Genomic DNA, 13,766 nt, shown 5'->3' with positions numbered 1-13,766 from the left:
CAGTAGTTGTGGTGCATGGGCTTAGTTGCTCTGCAGCATGTGGGATCTTCCTGGACCAGGGCTCGAACCCATGTCCCCTGCATCAGCAGGCGGATTCTTAACCACTGCGCCATCAGGAAAGCCTGACTTCACATCTTGAATACAGTTTTCTCTCTGCCTGAAATGCCCCTTTCATACTCAATTTAGATGACATGTCTTTTACCTGCATCCTTACTTCCTCTGCAATGACTACTGACCTAGAAAATGCTCAATAAATGCTGAAAATTGAAATTCTTCACTTTAGTTTGGCAGGTAAGATGATTTCAAACTGGGAAGATTGTGAAGTTTTACCTGAAGATTTTCCTACTCAGTAGCCAGTTCTAGACTTGAACACAGTGATTCTCAACTTTGTGTTCTGCTTCAGTTTGCTTATCTGATATTATTCACATGAACAGGGTGAGGGTAGCACTCTCTTCTTCTTTCCTACTTGGTACTTAGTTGGAATTCCCTTCTTTCTTTCCACTGATCTTGGATTGGTGTCTTTATGCTGCTGTGAATGGATGTTTAAACATATGACCTGCAGTGAACTTGTGAGTATGGTTAACTCGCTGCCTTATAAGTTATTCTTTTTTTTTTTCAGTTAATTGTAGAAGACAAGTGGTTATTTTACTAATTATAGACTAATTAACTAATATAACTAATCAAATAACCATAGAATCTTTTTTAAGGAGACATTTTGAAGTCCAACTTTTCATGCTATAGTTGAAGAAATGGAAGCCTAGAGAGATTAAATGGCTTGCATACAACAGTTAGCAGAGCTAGGGCTAGAAATGCACATTTCTTAGCTCCCAGTTCAATACTTATTTTACTACCATGACACCTTTCCTGATAGGATATAAGGGCAATGACTCTCAAACTAGAAAATATGAAATTTTGTGACAGGTAATATCCTCTAAAATCATATAACCAAAATAACAGTTTAAATATGACTAGGAATCTTAACAGTCTTGAAATAGCTGTGGTTTTGCCATGAAATTGTTAGTAAAAAAAATGTGGTAGACTTGTTTTTACTATTATGGTTATATTCTGAATTAATTTTGTATAATTAAAATTGAACACATGAATCTTTTCTTTAAAAATCTGAATAAGTGAATGTATAGAGAATTTACTCTAATTTGAATATTTAAAGACTAGTTCCTAATCTTGTTTTTTTGGTTTGTTTTTAATAAACTCTTTCAGAAAGATGAGGTCTATCTTAATCTGGTGCTGGACTATGTTCCGGAAACAGTATACAGAGTTGCCAGACACTATAGTCGAGCCAAACAGACGCTCCCTGTGATCTATGTTAAGGTATGTAAAAATGGAGCAATTTACCATTTTAGTTATTATGAACAAGGGAGAGTGCTGGGTGTATTTTAACTATATTATTACATCTCATTCTGAGGGGGGAAAGCTGCAAAGTAGGTATTGCTAGAGTTTCATTAAATTTTTGTACAGTTTTAAAGCGTGAAGTCTTCCCTTTTTAAGCTTTCATGACGCAGGTGTTAAAGATACTTGTCATCTTTCTGACAAATGAACTTTTTCACAGACAATTATGGGTTTTAATTTTGCTACCTATAGCACCTTTTAATTTAATTTCTTATAACCCTTATTGTGCCACAGGCTGAAATAGGAACAAGCGTATCCTATAAAATTATAAAAATATGGTTATAAATATTACTGAATGCAATGTTTCATTGCCATTTATAGATACAATGTGTCCGTAGCTGAAGTTTAAACTTTTCGTAATTTTAAATATGCACAGACTCTATTAAGGTGTTATTTAATTTTTGGTACCTGATGTCAATGTCATCTTTTTTATTTGATACAACTCATGTTAGAGTGGCTTGCAATTTATCCAACATAATTATAACTGAAGTTGTGGTGGATTATTAGAAACAGATTATTATTTGTTTAACTATGACATTGTGAAAATTAACTAGGAGTTAAGTTTAAAAGTTCAGCTTTCTAAGTATAATTTTTTGCATTTTACCTTTTATACAAATACTCTAGAAAATAAAATGGCATTGATTCTGAATGTTTTGAGTATCGAAGTTTTTACTTAATAGTTATAGTTTTAAGCTTTAAAGTAATAAAATGGATTTTGCTGATGGGATTACTGTAGTGGTGTTAATATGTTCCTCTGTCCTCAGTATTTCCTGTAAATTGGTGATTCAGTATATTTTTGTAGGAGTCAAGACCACTTCATATGTAGATGATACCTTATGTCAGTGCTTTATCTGACTTTTAACTCTCTTTTTGTTGTTTTTCACCAAGATACTGGTATCTTTGATTTGAATCATTTCAGAAGTTCTTTTCATGGTATATAACTTTGGGGTAGAGGTCAGAAGGTGAGGAGTCAGAAAAATTTATAAGTGAACCAGAACACTGACCTTGGAACAAATAGAAGGTTTAAGATATACTCACTTTCGGGCTTCCCTGGTGGCGCAGTGGTTGAGAGTCCGCCTGCCGATGCAGGGGACACGGGTTCGTGCCCCGGTCCAGGAAGATCCCACATGCCGCGGAGCAGCTGGGCCTGTGAGCCATGGCTGCTGAGCCTGCGCGTCCGGAGCCTGTGCTCCGCAACGGGAGAGGCCACAACAGTGAGAGGCCCGCGTACTACAAAAAAAAAAAAAGAAAGAAAGAAAGAAAAAGATATACTCACTTTCTTCACAAAGACTGTCTCTTCACCAGTCAAGAGTCTAATTCTTTCTTCCACACAGACCCAGTTTCTCACTGTATGTTGTTTTGTAATAAAATTGAAATAAATATTCTTTTAAATTGATGTCAGTAGTCATCTAGGATCTGTTTTTAAATGGCATTTTGAAGTCTACTTAATTCTGAAGGATATTAACAGGAAGAGTGGTGTTGCTATTAATAGATTTACTGATGTCTTGATAGATCGTTGATAACAGATTTTCTCAGTTCACGTGTGAGTTTTCCCAGACCTCTGTATCAGTAACCTCTGGCCCTGACAAAGGATGATGAAGCCAAGAAGACTTGGCTTCTGGTCTAAACATTGTTACTTGTTACACATGGTTTGGAATACCCCTCTGAGTTTTTAAATCTGTGTTTAGGGGAAAAAAACAGGTTTGTGGTGAGATGTTAGTAAAATAAAAATTATAAAAGCACATTATAAATTTTCCTTTTTTAAGTTATTAAAAGATGGTACAAATATAACATTGGTTAACTAAACTATAATTAGCTAATGGATAGAGAAATGACATAAAACTTGTTTAAGAAAGACTGAGTGCAAACAATCCCCAGCTTTTCACTATTCTTTTCTGGAAATCTGTTACTTTGTTTCCTGTGTAAGGACTCTGAATTGTTTGGGATAGAAAGTAAGTATTCAATGAATTTTTACTCTTTATTCCAGTTGTATATGTATCAGCTGTTCCGAAGTTTAGCCTATATCCATTCCTTTGGAATCTGCCATCGGGATATTAAACCACAGAACCTCTTGTTGGATCCTGATACAGCTGTCTTAAAACTCTGTGACTTTGGAAGGTAAGCTAGTTCTCTTTTCTTCTCCCTCCCTTCCCTCCTCTCCAACCCCACCCTCCCACCCTGTATACTCAGAATTTTAGTCTTTCATCGAGCAATTTAACTCCTAGGAACTGTTCCCTTACAAATACTCACACATTTACAAAATATTGTATATACCAGGATTTTTATCATAGAATTGTATATAAATGTCTGGCAGTAGGAAGATTACCAGATAAATTATGGTACATCATACATATAATGTAATACATGCAGCTGTTAAAAAAAGAAAGGGGAGGCTCTCTATGAATGGAAAATGAATGATTTCTAAGAAGTATTAAATTCAAAAAAAGAAGGTCAAGAATCTACATAGTATGTTCCCTTTTGTATTCTAAAAACACAGAGCGTATAGCCATATGTACACAGATACATAGCTTATTTTTGGAATGATATAAATTCATAATATCGATTGCTCCTAGGAGCAAGTCCCATTTGTTTATTTATGGTTTTATTTCCGTTACTCTAGGAGGTGGGTCAAAAAAGATCTTGCTGTGGTTTATGTGAAAGTTTTTCCTACGTTTTCCTCTAAGACTTGTATAGTATCTGGTCTTACCTTTAGGTCTTTAATCCATTTTGAGTTTATTTTTGTTATGGTGTTAGGGAGTGTTCTAATTTCATTCTTTTACACATAGCTGTCCAGTTTTCCCAGCACCACTTATTGAAGAGGCTGTCTTTTCTCCATTGTATGTTCTTGCCTTCTTTGTCATAAATTAGGTGCCCATATGTGCATGGGTTTATCTCTGGGCATTCTGTCCTGTACCATTGATCTATATTTCTGTTTTTGTGCCAGTACTATACTGTCTTGATTACTGTAGCTTTGTGGTGTAGTTTGAAGTCGGGGAATCTGATTCCTTCAACTCCATTTCTCTTTGTCAAGATTGCCTTGGCTGTACGGGATCTTTTGAGTTTCCATATGAATTGTAAAATTTTTTCTTCTAATTCTGTGAAGAATGCCATTGGTAGTTTGATAGGGATTGCATTGAATCTATAGATTGCTTTGGGTAGTATAGTCATTTTCACAATATTGATTCTTCCAATCCAAGAGCATGGTATATTTCTCCATCTGTTTATGTCATCTTTGATTTCTTTCATCAGTGTTTTATAGTTTTCTGAGTACAAGTCTTCCGCCTCCTTAAGCAGGTTTATTCCTAGGTATTTTATTCTTTCCATTGCAGTGGTAAATGGGAGTGTTTCCTTAATTTCTCTTTCTGATTTTTCGTTGTTAGTGTATAGGAATGCCAGAGATTTCTGTGCATTAATTTTTTATCCTGCTACTTTACTAAATTCACTGGTTAGTTCTACTGGTTTTCTGGTGGCATCTTTAGGATTTTCTATGTATAGTGTATGTCATCTGCAAACAGTGACAGTTTTACTTCTTCTTTTCCAATTTGTATTGCTTTTATTTCTTTTTCTTCTCTGATTGCTGTGGCTAGGACTTGCAAAACTATGTTGAATAAGAGTGGTGAGAGTGGGCATCCTTGTTTTGTTCCTGATCTTAGTGAAAATGCTTTCAGTTTTTCACCATTGAGTATGATGCTTGCTGTGGATTTGTCATATATAGCCTTTATTATGTTGAGGAAGTTTCCCTCTCTACCCATTTTCTGGAGAGCTTTTATCATAAATGTGTGTTGAATTTTGTCAGAAGCTTTTTCTGCATCTATTGAGATGATCATATGGTTTTTATTCCTTAATTTGTTAATGTGGTGCGTCACATTGATTGATTTGTGTATATTGAAGAATCATTGCATCCCTGGGATAAATCCCACTTGATCATGGTGTATGATCCTTTTAATGTGCTGTTGGATTCTGTATGCTAATATTTTGTTCAGGATTTTTGCATCTGTGTTCATCAGTGATATTGGTCTATAATTTTCTTTTTTTGTGATATCTTTTTCTGGTTGTGGTGACAGTGTGATGGTGGCTTCATAGAATGACTTTGGGAGTGTTTCTCCCTCTGCAATTTTTTGAAAGAGTTTGACAAGGATAGGTGTTAGTTCTTCTGTAAACGTTTGATAGAATTCGCCTGTGAAGCCATCTGGTCCTGAACTTTTGTTTGTTGGAAGATTTTTAATAACGGTTTCAATTTCATTATTTGTGATAGGTCTGTTTATATTTTCTACTTCTTCGTGGTTCAGTCTTGGAAAATTGTACCTTTCCAAGAACTTGTCAGTTTCTTCCAGGTTGTCCATTTTATTGGCATATAGTTGTTTGTAGTAGTCTCTTACAATCCTTTGTATTTCTATAGTGTCAGTTGTGATTTCTCCTTTTTCATTTCTAATTTTATTTATTTGCATCCTCTCCCATTTTTTCTTGATGAGTCTGGTTAAGGGTTTATCAATTTTGTTTATCTTCTCAAAGAACCAGCTTTTAGTTTTATTGATCTTTACTATAGATTTCTTCATTTCTATTTCATTTATTTCTGCTCTGATCTTTATGATTTCTTTCCTTCTACTGACTTTGGGTTTTCTTTGGTCTTCTTTCTCTAGTTGTTTTAAGTGTAGGGTTAGATTGTTTATTTGAGATTATTCTTGTTTCTTGAGGTGACGTTGAATTGCTGTAAACTTCCCTCTTAGAACTGCTTTTGCTATGTCCCATAGGTTTTGGGTCATCATGTTTTCATTGTCATTTGTTTCTATGTATTTTTTAATTTCTTCTTTGATTTCTTCAGTGATCTCTTGGTTATTTAGTAGCACACTGTTTAGCCTCCATGTATTTGTGTTTTTTACAGTTCTTTTTCCTGTAATTGATTTCCAGTCTCATAGTGTTGTGGTCAGAAAAGATGCTTGATACTATTTCAATTTTCTTAAATCTTCCGAGGCTTGATTTGTGACCCAAGATTTGATCTGTCCTGGAGAATGTTCCAGGTGCAGTTGAGAAGAAAGTGTATTCTGCCACTTCTGGGAGGAATGTTCTATAAATATCAGTTAGAGCTATCTGGTTTATTGTGTCATTTAAAGCTTGTGTTTCCTTATTTATTTTCTGTTTGGATGATCTGTCCATGGGTGTAAGTGGGGTGTTAAAGTCCCCTACTATTATTGTGTTACTGTCGATTTCTCCTTTCATGGTTGTTAGCATTTGCCTTATGTATTGAGGTGCTCCTATGTTGGGTGCATAAACATTTATAATTGTTATATCTTCTTCTTGGATTGATCCTTTGATCATTACGTAGTGTCCCTCCTTATCTCTTGTAACAGTCTTTATTTTAAAATCTATTTAATCTGATACGAGTATTGTTACTCCAGCTTTCTTTTGATTTCCATTTGCATGGAATATCTTTTTCCATCCCCTCACTTTCAGTCTGTATGTGTCCCTAGGTCTGAAGTGGGTCTCTTGTAGACAGCATATATATGGGTCTTGTTTTTGTATCCATTCAGCCAGTCTGTGTCTTTTGGTTGGGGCATTTAATCCATTTATAGTCAAAGTTATTATCGATATGTATGTTCCTATTACCATTTTCTTATTTTATTATTTTTTTTTTTTGCGGTACGCGGGCCTCTCACTGTTGTGGCCTCTCCAGTTGTGGAGCACAGGCTCCGGACACGCAGGCTCAGCGGCCATGGTTCACGGGCCCAGCCGCTCCGCGGCATGTGGGATCTTCCCAGACCGGGGCACGAACCCGTGTCCCCTGCATCGGCAGGCGGACTTTCAACCACTGCACCACCAGGGAAGCCCTTGGGTTTGTTTTTGTGGGTCTTTTTCTTCTCTTGTGTCTCCACTTAGAGAAGTTTCTTTAGCATTTGTTGTAAAGCTGGTTTGGTGGTGCTGAATTCTCTTAGCTTTTGCTTGTCTGAAAAGCTTTTGACTTTTCCATTGAATCCTGCCACTCCCTTCTGGCCTGCAGAGTTTCCTCTGAAAAATCAGCTGATAACGTTATGGGGATTCCTTTGTATGTTTTTTGTTTTTCCCTTGCTGCTTTTAATATTTTTTTCTTTGAATTTAATTTTTGTTAGTTTGATTAATATGTGTCTTGGTGTGTTTTTCCTAGGGTTTATCCTGTATGGGACTCTCTGTACTTCCTGGACTTGGATGACTGTTTACTTTCCCTTGTTAGGGAAGTTTTCAACTATAATCTCTTCAAATATTTTCTCAGACCCTTTCTTTTTCTCCTCTTCTTCTGGGACCCCCATAATTCGAATGTTGGTGCATTTCGTGTTGTCCCAGAGGTCTTGAGATTGTCTTCAATCTTTTCATTCTTTTTTCTGCTCCTCAGCAATTATTTCCACCATTTTGTCTTCCAGCTCACTTATTCGTTTTTCTGCCTTAGTTATTCTGTTATCGATTCCTCTAGTGTCTTTTTCATTTCAGTATTGTGTTGTTCATCTCTGTTTGTTTGTTCTTTAGTTCTTCTAGATCTTTGTTAACCATTTCTTGTATTTTCTCAGTCCATGCCTCCATTCTATTTCTGAGATTCTGGATCATCTTTACTATCATTACTCTGAATTCTTTTTCAGGTAGATTGCCTATTTCCTCTTCATTTATTTGGTCTTGTAGGTTTTTACCTTGCTCCTTCATTTGTGACATATTTTTTTGCCGTGTCTTTTTTTTTTTTTTTCCCCTAATGAGTGGGATTGTGTTTCTGACTTACTGGTTGTTTGACCTGAGACTTCCAACACTGGAGTTTGTAGGCTATTGGGTAGAGCTGGGTCTTGGTGCTGAGATGAGGAGCTCTGTGAGGTCTCACTCCAGTGAACATCCCCTGAGGTCTGAGGTTCTCTGTTAGTCCAGTGGTTCAGACTCGGAGCTCCCACCGAAGGAATTTTGGCCCAACCCTGGGTTTGTGAACCAAGGTCCGGCAAGTTGCCTGGGGCAGCAAAAAAAAAACAATAACAAAGTAAAAAATAAACAGATATGTTAGGAAGAATATAAAAATAAAAGTATAGATGAATCAACAGCCACAAGGCACATCAGTACCATAATAGTAAAAAAGAGGAGGAGGGAAAAGAAAAAAGAAGAGAAAAGGGGTGGGCGGGGGGGGGGGGGGCCTTGGCTGTGGAGGGCGGGGCCTAAGCAAGGGTGAGGTTTGGGCGGTGGGCAGGGCTAATGCTCAGGACTGACAGGACTGGAAAAGGCGCTGGGGGCTGTTGGGGGTGGGGCTTAGGTTCAAGGAACAGAAGGGACCCAGGTTTGCCCCCCAGCCCTGGTCTCAGAGGGTGGGAGACCTCACAGGGGAGCCCAGCAATCTTCCTGGGCTCTAGTGGGTGGGGCAGTTGCCCTCTGCTCCTCCCGCCTGCCTCTCCTGTTCTCCCCTAGGCCTCCTTCCTATGCCCCCAAGGACCCACGAGACCTGGATGGGGCTGTGGAGGTGGGGTACTGGCTTGAGAGCTCAGCAGGCTCCCCAGCCCAAGTGAGCCAGGCGATCACCCTCTGCTCCTCTCCTTCTCTTCCCAGAGAGTCCCTCCCTCGTGCCTCTCCTGATCTCCCTGACCTCAGGGGCACAGATCCTGTCTGACCTCCACTTCTCCCCCCTCAGTCCCCCTACTTCCTACCGGTTTACTTTGGGGTTCCTACTATCTCCTTGGGCGTTAGTGTCCCCCACCAGCGGCCGGCAGGCACACTAGTTGTGGGGAGAAGCTAACTGTGTCTTCCCACACCACCATCTTGACTCTGCCTAGTTCACTTTTAATAGCTCTGATAACAAAGCTGCCTTTTATGTTTTTGACGGCTAGTTTGAGCAAGTAGAGTTTGGGATACACTTTGAAGGTAGCTCTATCAAGTGGCATTTCTAATATTACCTTCTTTATCACTGAATTTTCTGACTAAATAATTGGAATCGTCTTGTTAATTTAGAAAATTCTTTATAAGGTAGAAAGGTTTTATCAGTTTTGCTGAAAAAGTGTCTTAATTTTCATGCAGCCTAAAAACAGGGATTAGTGTTTATTAATTTATGAAGTGGCTGCTGTATGTCAAACCTTGGTGAGAATGTTAAAAAATAAACTGCCTCCCACCTTCAAAACTTGTGATGAAGGAAGACCAGGTTATGGTCAGACTTATCATTGACCAGAAATAAATGGAAGAAAAGAAAGCCCAAACTGAAACCTTTGTGACTACTTTCATCTATCTCTACTCTGATTTTCCTGTACCTTTACCTAAAAATTTTTTTTTTACCTTTTCTGTGACTTACTTTTTTACTGTTTTATTTTGTTGTTTGTATTTATTTCCTGTATTTATCTTTCCTATTATTGTATGTCAAAATGGTTAGCTTCTGTAGCAGTTTATTTATTTTAGGGTGTCTTCAAGTTATCTTGAGAGGTACTTCAAAAGAAACTAATTTTAGTATTTAAAATACATGCCACAAAGTATTTGGGAAGGAAAGTTGGATTAAGAGAATGTGTGATTTAACTTACGACAGTGGAATTAGAATTCATGGACTGTGAATTATCTCTGCCCTACAGGAAAGGGCCTATCTTTTTTTATTGGGTAACGAATGCTTAGGCAGTTAATAAATTGACCAAATGGTGGAAAAACATAAAGTAGATTGGATCTGCAAGCTTTGGGATACTTACTCTGAGTCAGAAGTCAAATTTTAAGAGAGTGGCCAATTTCTTACCTTTTTAAAAAACATATTGGGTAAGCGGTATTCATTCTTATATTATAATCTATTACTGTGCTTTTTGGTGAGGGGAAGTACCGCTCATTTTTCTGCCCTTTCTTCTTTGTATTTTAAAGGTGGAATTCAGGGAACAAGAGCAGAAGAAATTTAACATTTATCATTTTGTGATTTTTTTAAAAATCTTTTTCCTCAGGTGACAGTTAACAAATGCATTCTTTAAAAGTTACTGTTCTTTTTTCAGAGTGATATGTTAAAATTATAAGTTTGTTTTGTCAGACATAGTTATGGTCCATATTTTCTTTTTCTTATATATTGCATGATTGGAATTATGGGAATCTTAGATAAACATTGTGTTGCGAATGCGAATGATAGCAGTTTACGATAGCAATGATACAGTTTAGATTTTCATTTAAAGAATTTCTGCTTTTGATTTTTTTATTAGTGCAAAGCAGCTGGTCCGAGGAGAACCCAATGTTTCGTATATCTGTTCTCGGTACTATAGGGCACCAGAGTTGATCTTTGGAGCCACTGATTATACCTCTAGTATAGGTAAGTAATGGACCCAAATATAATGGCTTGTAATTATTTATTGCATCTTGTTTTTAGTAATTTAGTATTACTAATCTGTTCTTAAATATAAATATGCCTTGAAATATATTTCTTCTTAAAGATTGATATGCAAAAATGTATAGAATTTAAGATATATTTATTATTCTACTTTTACGTTTCTTGTATTATAAGCTACTCCTTTGTGATTTCTTTAGGAGTACAGTTATTTTTAACTTAAAATTGTAAATAAATTCTAAGTATACCTTTTCTAACTTAAAAAAAAAAATTCCCCTGCAATATTCCCTTCTGAGCTTGATCACCAGTTGGAGAATTTGCATCAATTAAGTTTATGATTAAAGTGGTAGGATGACCATATTACTGATACTCCTGCTGTGCTGTCTCAGTTGGTTATTTAAGTCTGCTCAAAAGGAACAATCTGATTTTTTCATTAGTAGTTTGGACAAACCCACCAATTCTGTAGAATTTGTCACCAAAGATCTTTAATGATAGAAGGAATTGAATAGAGACAGTTTGCTTCATTCTTTATTGACCTCCTCTTCTACCTCATTTTAGCCCACTAGTAGTAGTGCACATACAGAGTATGATCAGTTGGACATGAATAGGAAGCTAAGAAAGGAGCAACCTTAGGGTGGCATGCAGGTGGAGGTCAACTTTATTTTATTGTTATATATTGCTTCTGAAGAGAATTCCTTGGTCCAAAAGCATACAAATACAAAACAAACAAACAAAAAAATAAATGCGGTTTGCCTCTTTTATTTATTTATTTTTTATTAATTTATTTTATTTTTGGCTGCATTGGGTCTTCATTGCTGCATGCGGGCTTTCTTTAGTTGGAGCGAGTAGGGGCTACTCTTCGTTGCAGTGCGTGTGCTTCTCATTGCGGTGGCTTCTCTTGTTGTGGAACATGGACTTGGTGTGCGGGCTTCAGCAGTTGTGGCACATGGGCTCAGTAGTTGTGGCTCGCGGGCTCTAGAGCACAGTCTCAGTAGTTGTGGCACACGGGCTTTGTTGCTCCGTGGCATGTGGGATCTTCCTGGCCCAGGGTTCGAACCTATGTCCCCTGCATTGACAGGCAGTTTCTTAACCACTGCACCTCCAGGGAAGTCCTGGTTTGCTTCTTTTAAAAAAGTCATGATCGTATTACGTGACATATTAAGGCATGTTTAACATAAACCTTTAACCCTCTTAAGAGTATATTACTTCTGTAAATGTCCATGTGCCTAGCAGTTCTTTGGGAATACTTCTCACAAAAAAGGCCAGTGTAATCTGTTTCCTCTACTAGGAATCAATTTTCTGGATATTATGAGTACCTGCTTTCCAGTAGCCTCCTTTGCTTGACTAAAACCAGATTCTGATGTCCTAGGCGTAGGACTCACCATCGGCCACTGATTCAGCTGGGACCTTTTGAAACCTAACAAGCCTAGATTTGGCTTTCCCTTTTAGATTTAGGATACTTGCTTCTTAAGACTCTGGAAGATTTATAAATAAACAAAAATAAATATATTTAAAAGTGTTCTAATACAAATATATTTTGGAAATATTTTTAACAATGGTATTAAAAGTGAAAGAGTAGCTGGACAAAATCAACTTGAATTTCTTAAATGAATTTTCTGTCATTATTTTTCCAAGCCAGTAAAATGTAGTCATTGGAGCAGGGATTTCCAATTCCTCTTTTTTTTTTTAATTTAATTTTTATTTTATATTGGAATATAGTTGACTTACAATGTTGTGTTAGTTTCCAGTTCCTCTTGTTAGTGCATCTTACCACATCAGACTGATTAAATTATTTGTTGTCCCCATGCCATTCACCATTCTTCTCCTTCCCTACTGGTAGATAGAAAACCCAGCAATGATTTATGTTCATCTCCCTAAAACACTTGTTTGGTGATTCATACAAAACCCAGGAATCCAGAAACTGAAAATTAGCTTTTTCTTGCAGGAAGTCTTAGGTAGTGGGCTCTAAATAGACTGCCCATATAATTTATCTTCTCATTTGGTAATACTTTTAAGAGAGAAAGGGGATGCTCTTCATAATTATCCCAGGACGGTCATCTAGACCAGGACTATCGTGGGTAAGCCAGGATGTACGCTTTATTTTTTTATTTAGTAAATTTATTTATAAATTATTAAAATTTATTAATTAAATTATTTTTTAAAGTTTTCTCTCAAGATTGAGGTTTCGGTTTTGACTTAAAAGTGAATTATATTTTATAATTTGTAAAATAAAATGTATTCTTCTCTCTTTGCATTTTAAAATATTCATATATTTAAGCACATTTTTCTGTCAGTCATATTACAAGACAAAAGTTTAACCATTTAAAGTATTAAAATTTTTTTCTCAGAAATTTTCATTGGCCTACAACCCTGTATATAGGAGATTAAACCCTTGCTTTCTGCTACTCTGTATAAGTACCTGCCAATGTGAAGAGATTGTATCACTTTGACTTATTTTTAAGTATAATAAGTAAATAATCATGTGCTATGTTTTCATTCTATCATCCCTGTCTTGGTTCTTGAAGACTTGAACATCTGCTATTTGATAATTAAATAGATATTACCCTTTATTAGAATATTCTTATTGTCCTGTTTCCTGTTTAGTAAGTTTAACACAATTTTTAAATGCATTAAGGATAGTTTGATGACTTTTTTTCCCTCTGTTTTAGATTATACAGTCTTTTCCTTGTGATATTTCTCTGACCAAAGTAAAATTAGAAAATGTATACAGTTTAATGCAACTTAAACTACAGAGTATTAACAAGCTTTTTTTTTTTTTTTTTTCTTCAGATGTATGGTCTGCAGGCTGTGTGTTGGCTGAGCTGTTGTTAGGACAACCAATATTTCCAGGGGACAGTGGTGTGGATCAATTGGTAGAAATAATCAAGGTGAGAAGATTGAATCAGAATTTTTGAACTGGAAGGAATCTTATTGCTGTTTTCTAAGAATCCATATCTCTCACACACTCATGAAAAACTGAGGAAATGGAGAACGTGATCTAAGATCACATAGCAAGTTCAGCTGTGGAAGAAGTATAAGAACCCAGCTTTTGCTTTCTAATTGAGTTATTCTTTTGTTATGTGATACTAGA

General features: G+C 36.5%; 1 protein-coding gene across 3 annotated transcripts in view; it reads left to right on the top strand.

Annotated features, from left to right (window-relative positions):
• GSK3B (glycogen synthase kinase 3 beta) overlaps positions 1–13,766 on the top strand; it is a 200,650-nt gene that overhangs the window by 118,202 nt on the left and 68,682 nt on the right. For all 3 annotated transcript variants that reach the window (XM_030857599.3, XM_030857561.2, XM_030857592.3), the window contains exons 4-7: positions 1,219–1,329; positions 3,395–3,525; positions 10,554–10,660; positions 13,466–13,563. In XM_030857599.3, coding sequence (XP_030713459.1) covers positions 1,219–1,329; positions 3,395–3,525; positions 10,554–10,660; positions 13,466–13,563 — 447 coding nt within the window. The remainder of the gene's footprint in view (positions 1–1,218; positions 1,330–3,394; positions 3,526–10,553; positions 10,661–13,465; positions 13,564–13,766) is intronic.

Source organism: Globicephala melas, chromosome 4 (assembly GCF_963455315.2).
Source record: "Globicephala melas chromosome 4, mGloMel1.2, whole genome shotgun sequence".
Classification (NCBI taxonomy): Eukaryota; Metazoa; Chordata; class Mammalia; order Artiodactyla; family Delphinidae; genus Globicephala; species Globicephala melas.
This window is presented reverse-complemented; position numbering and strand designations above follow the sequence as displayed.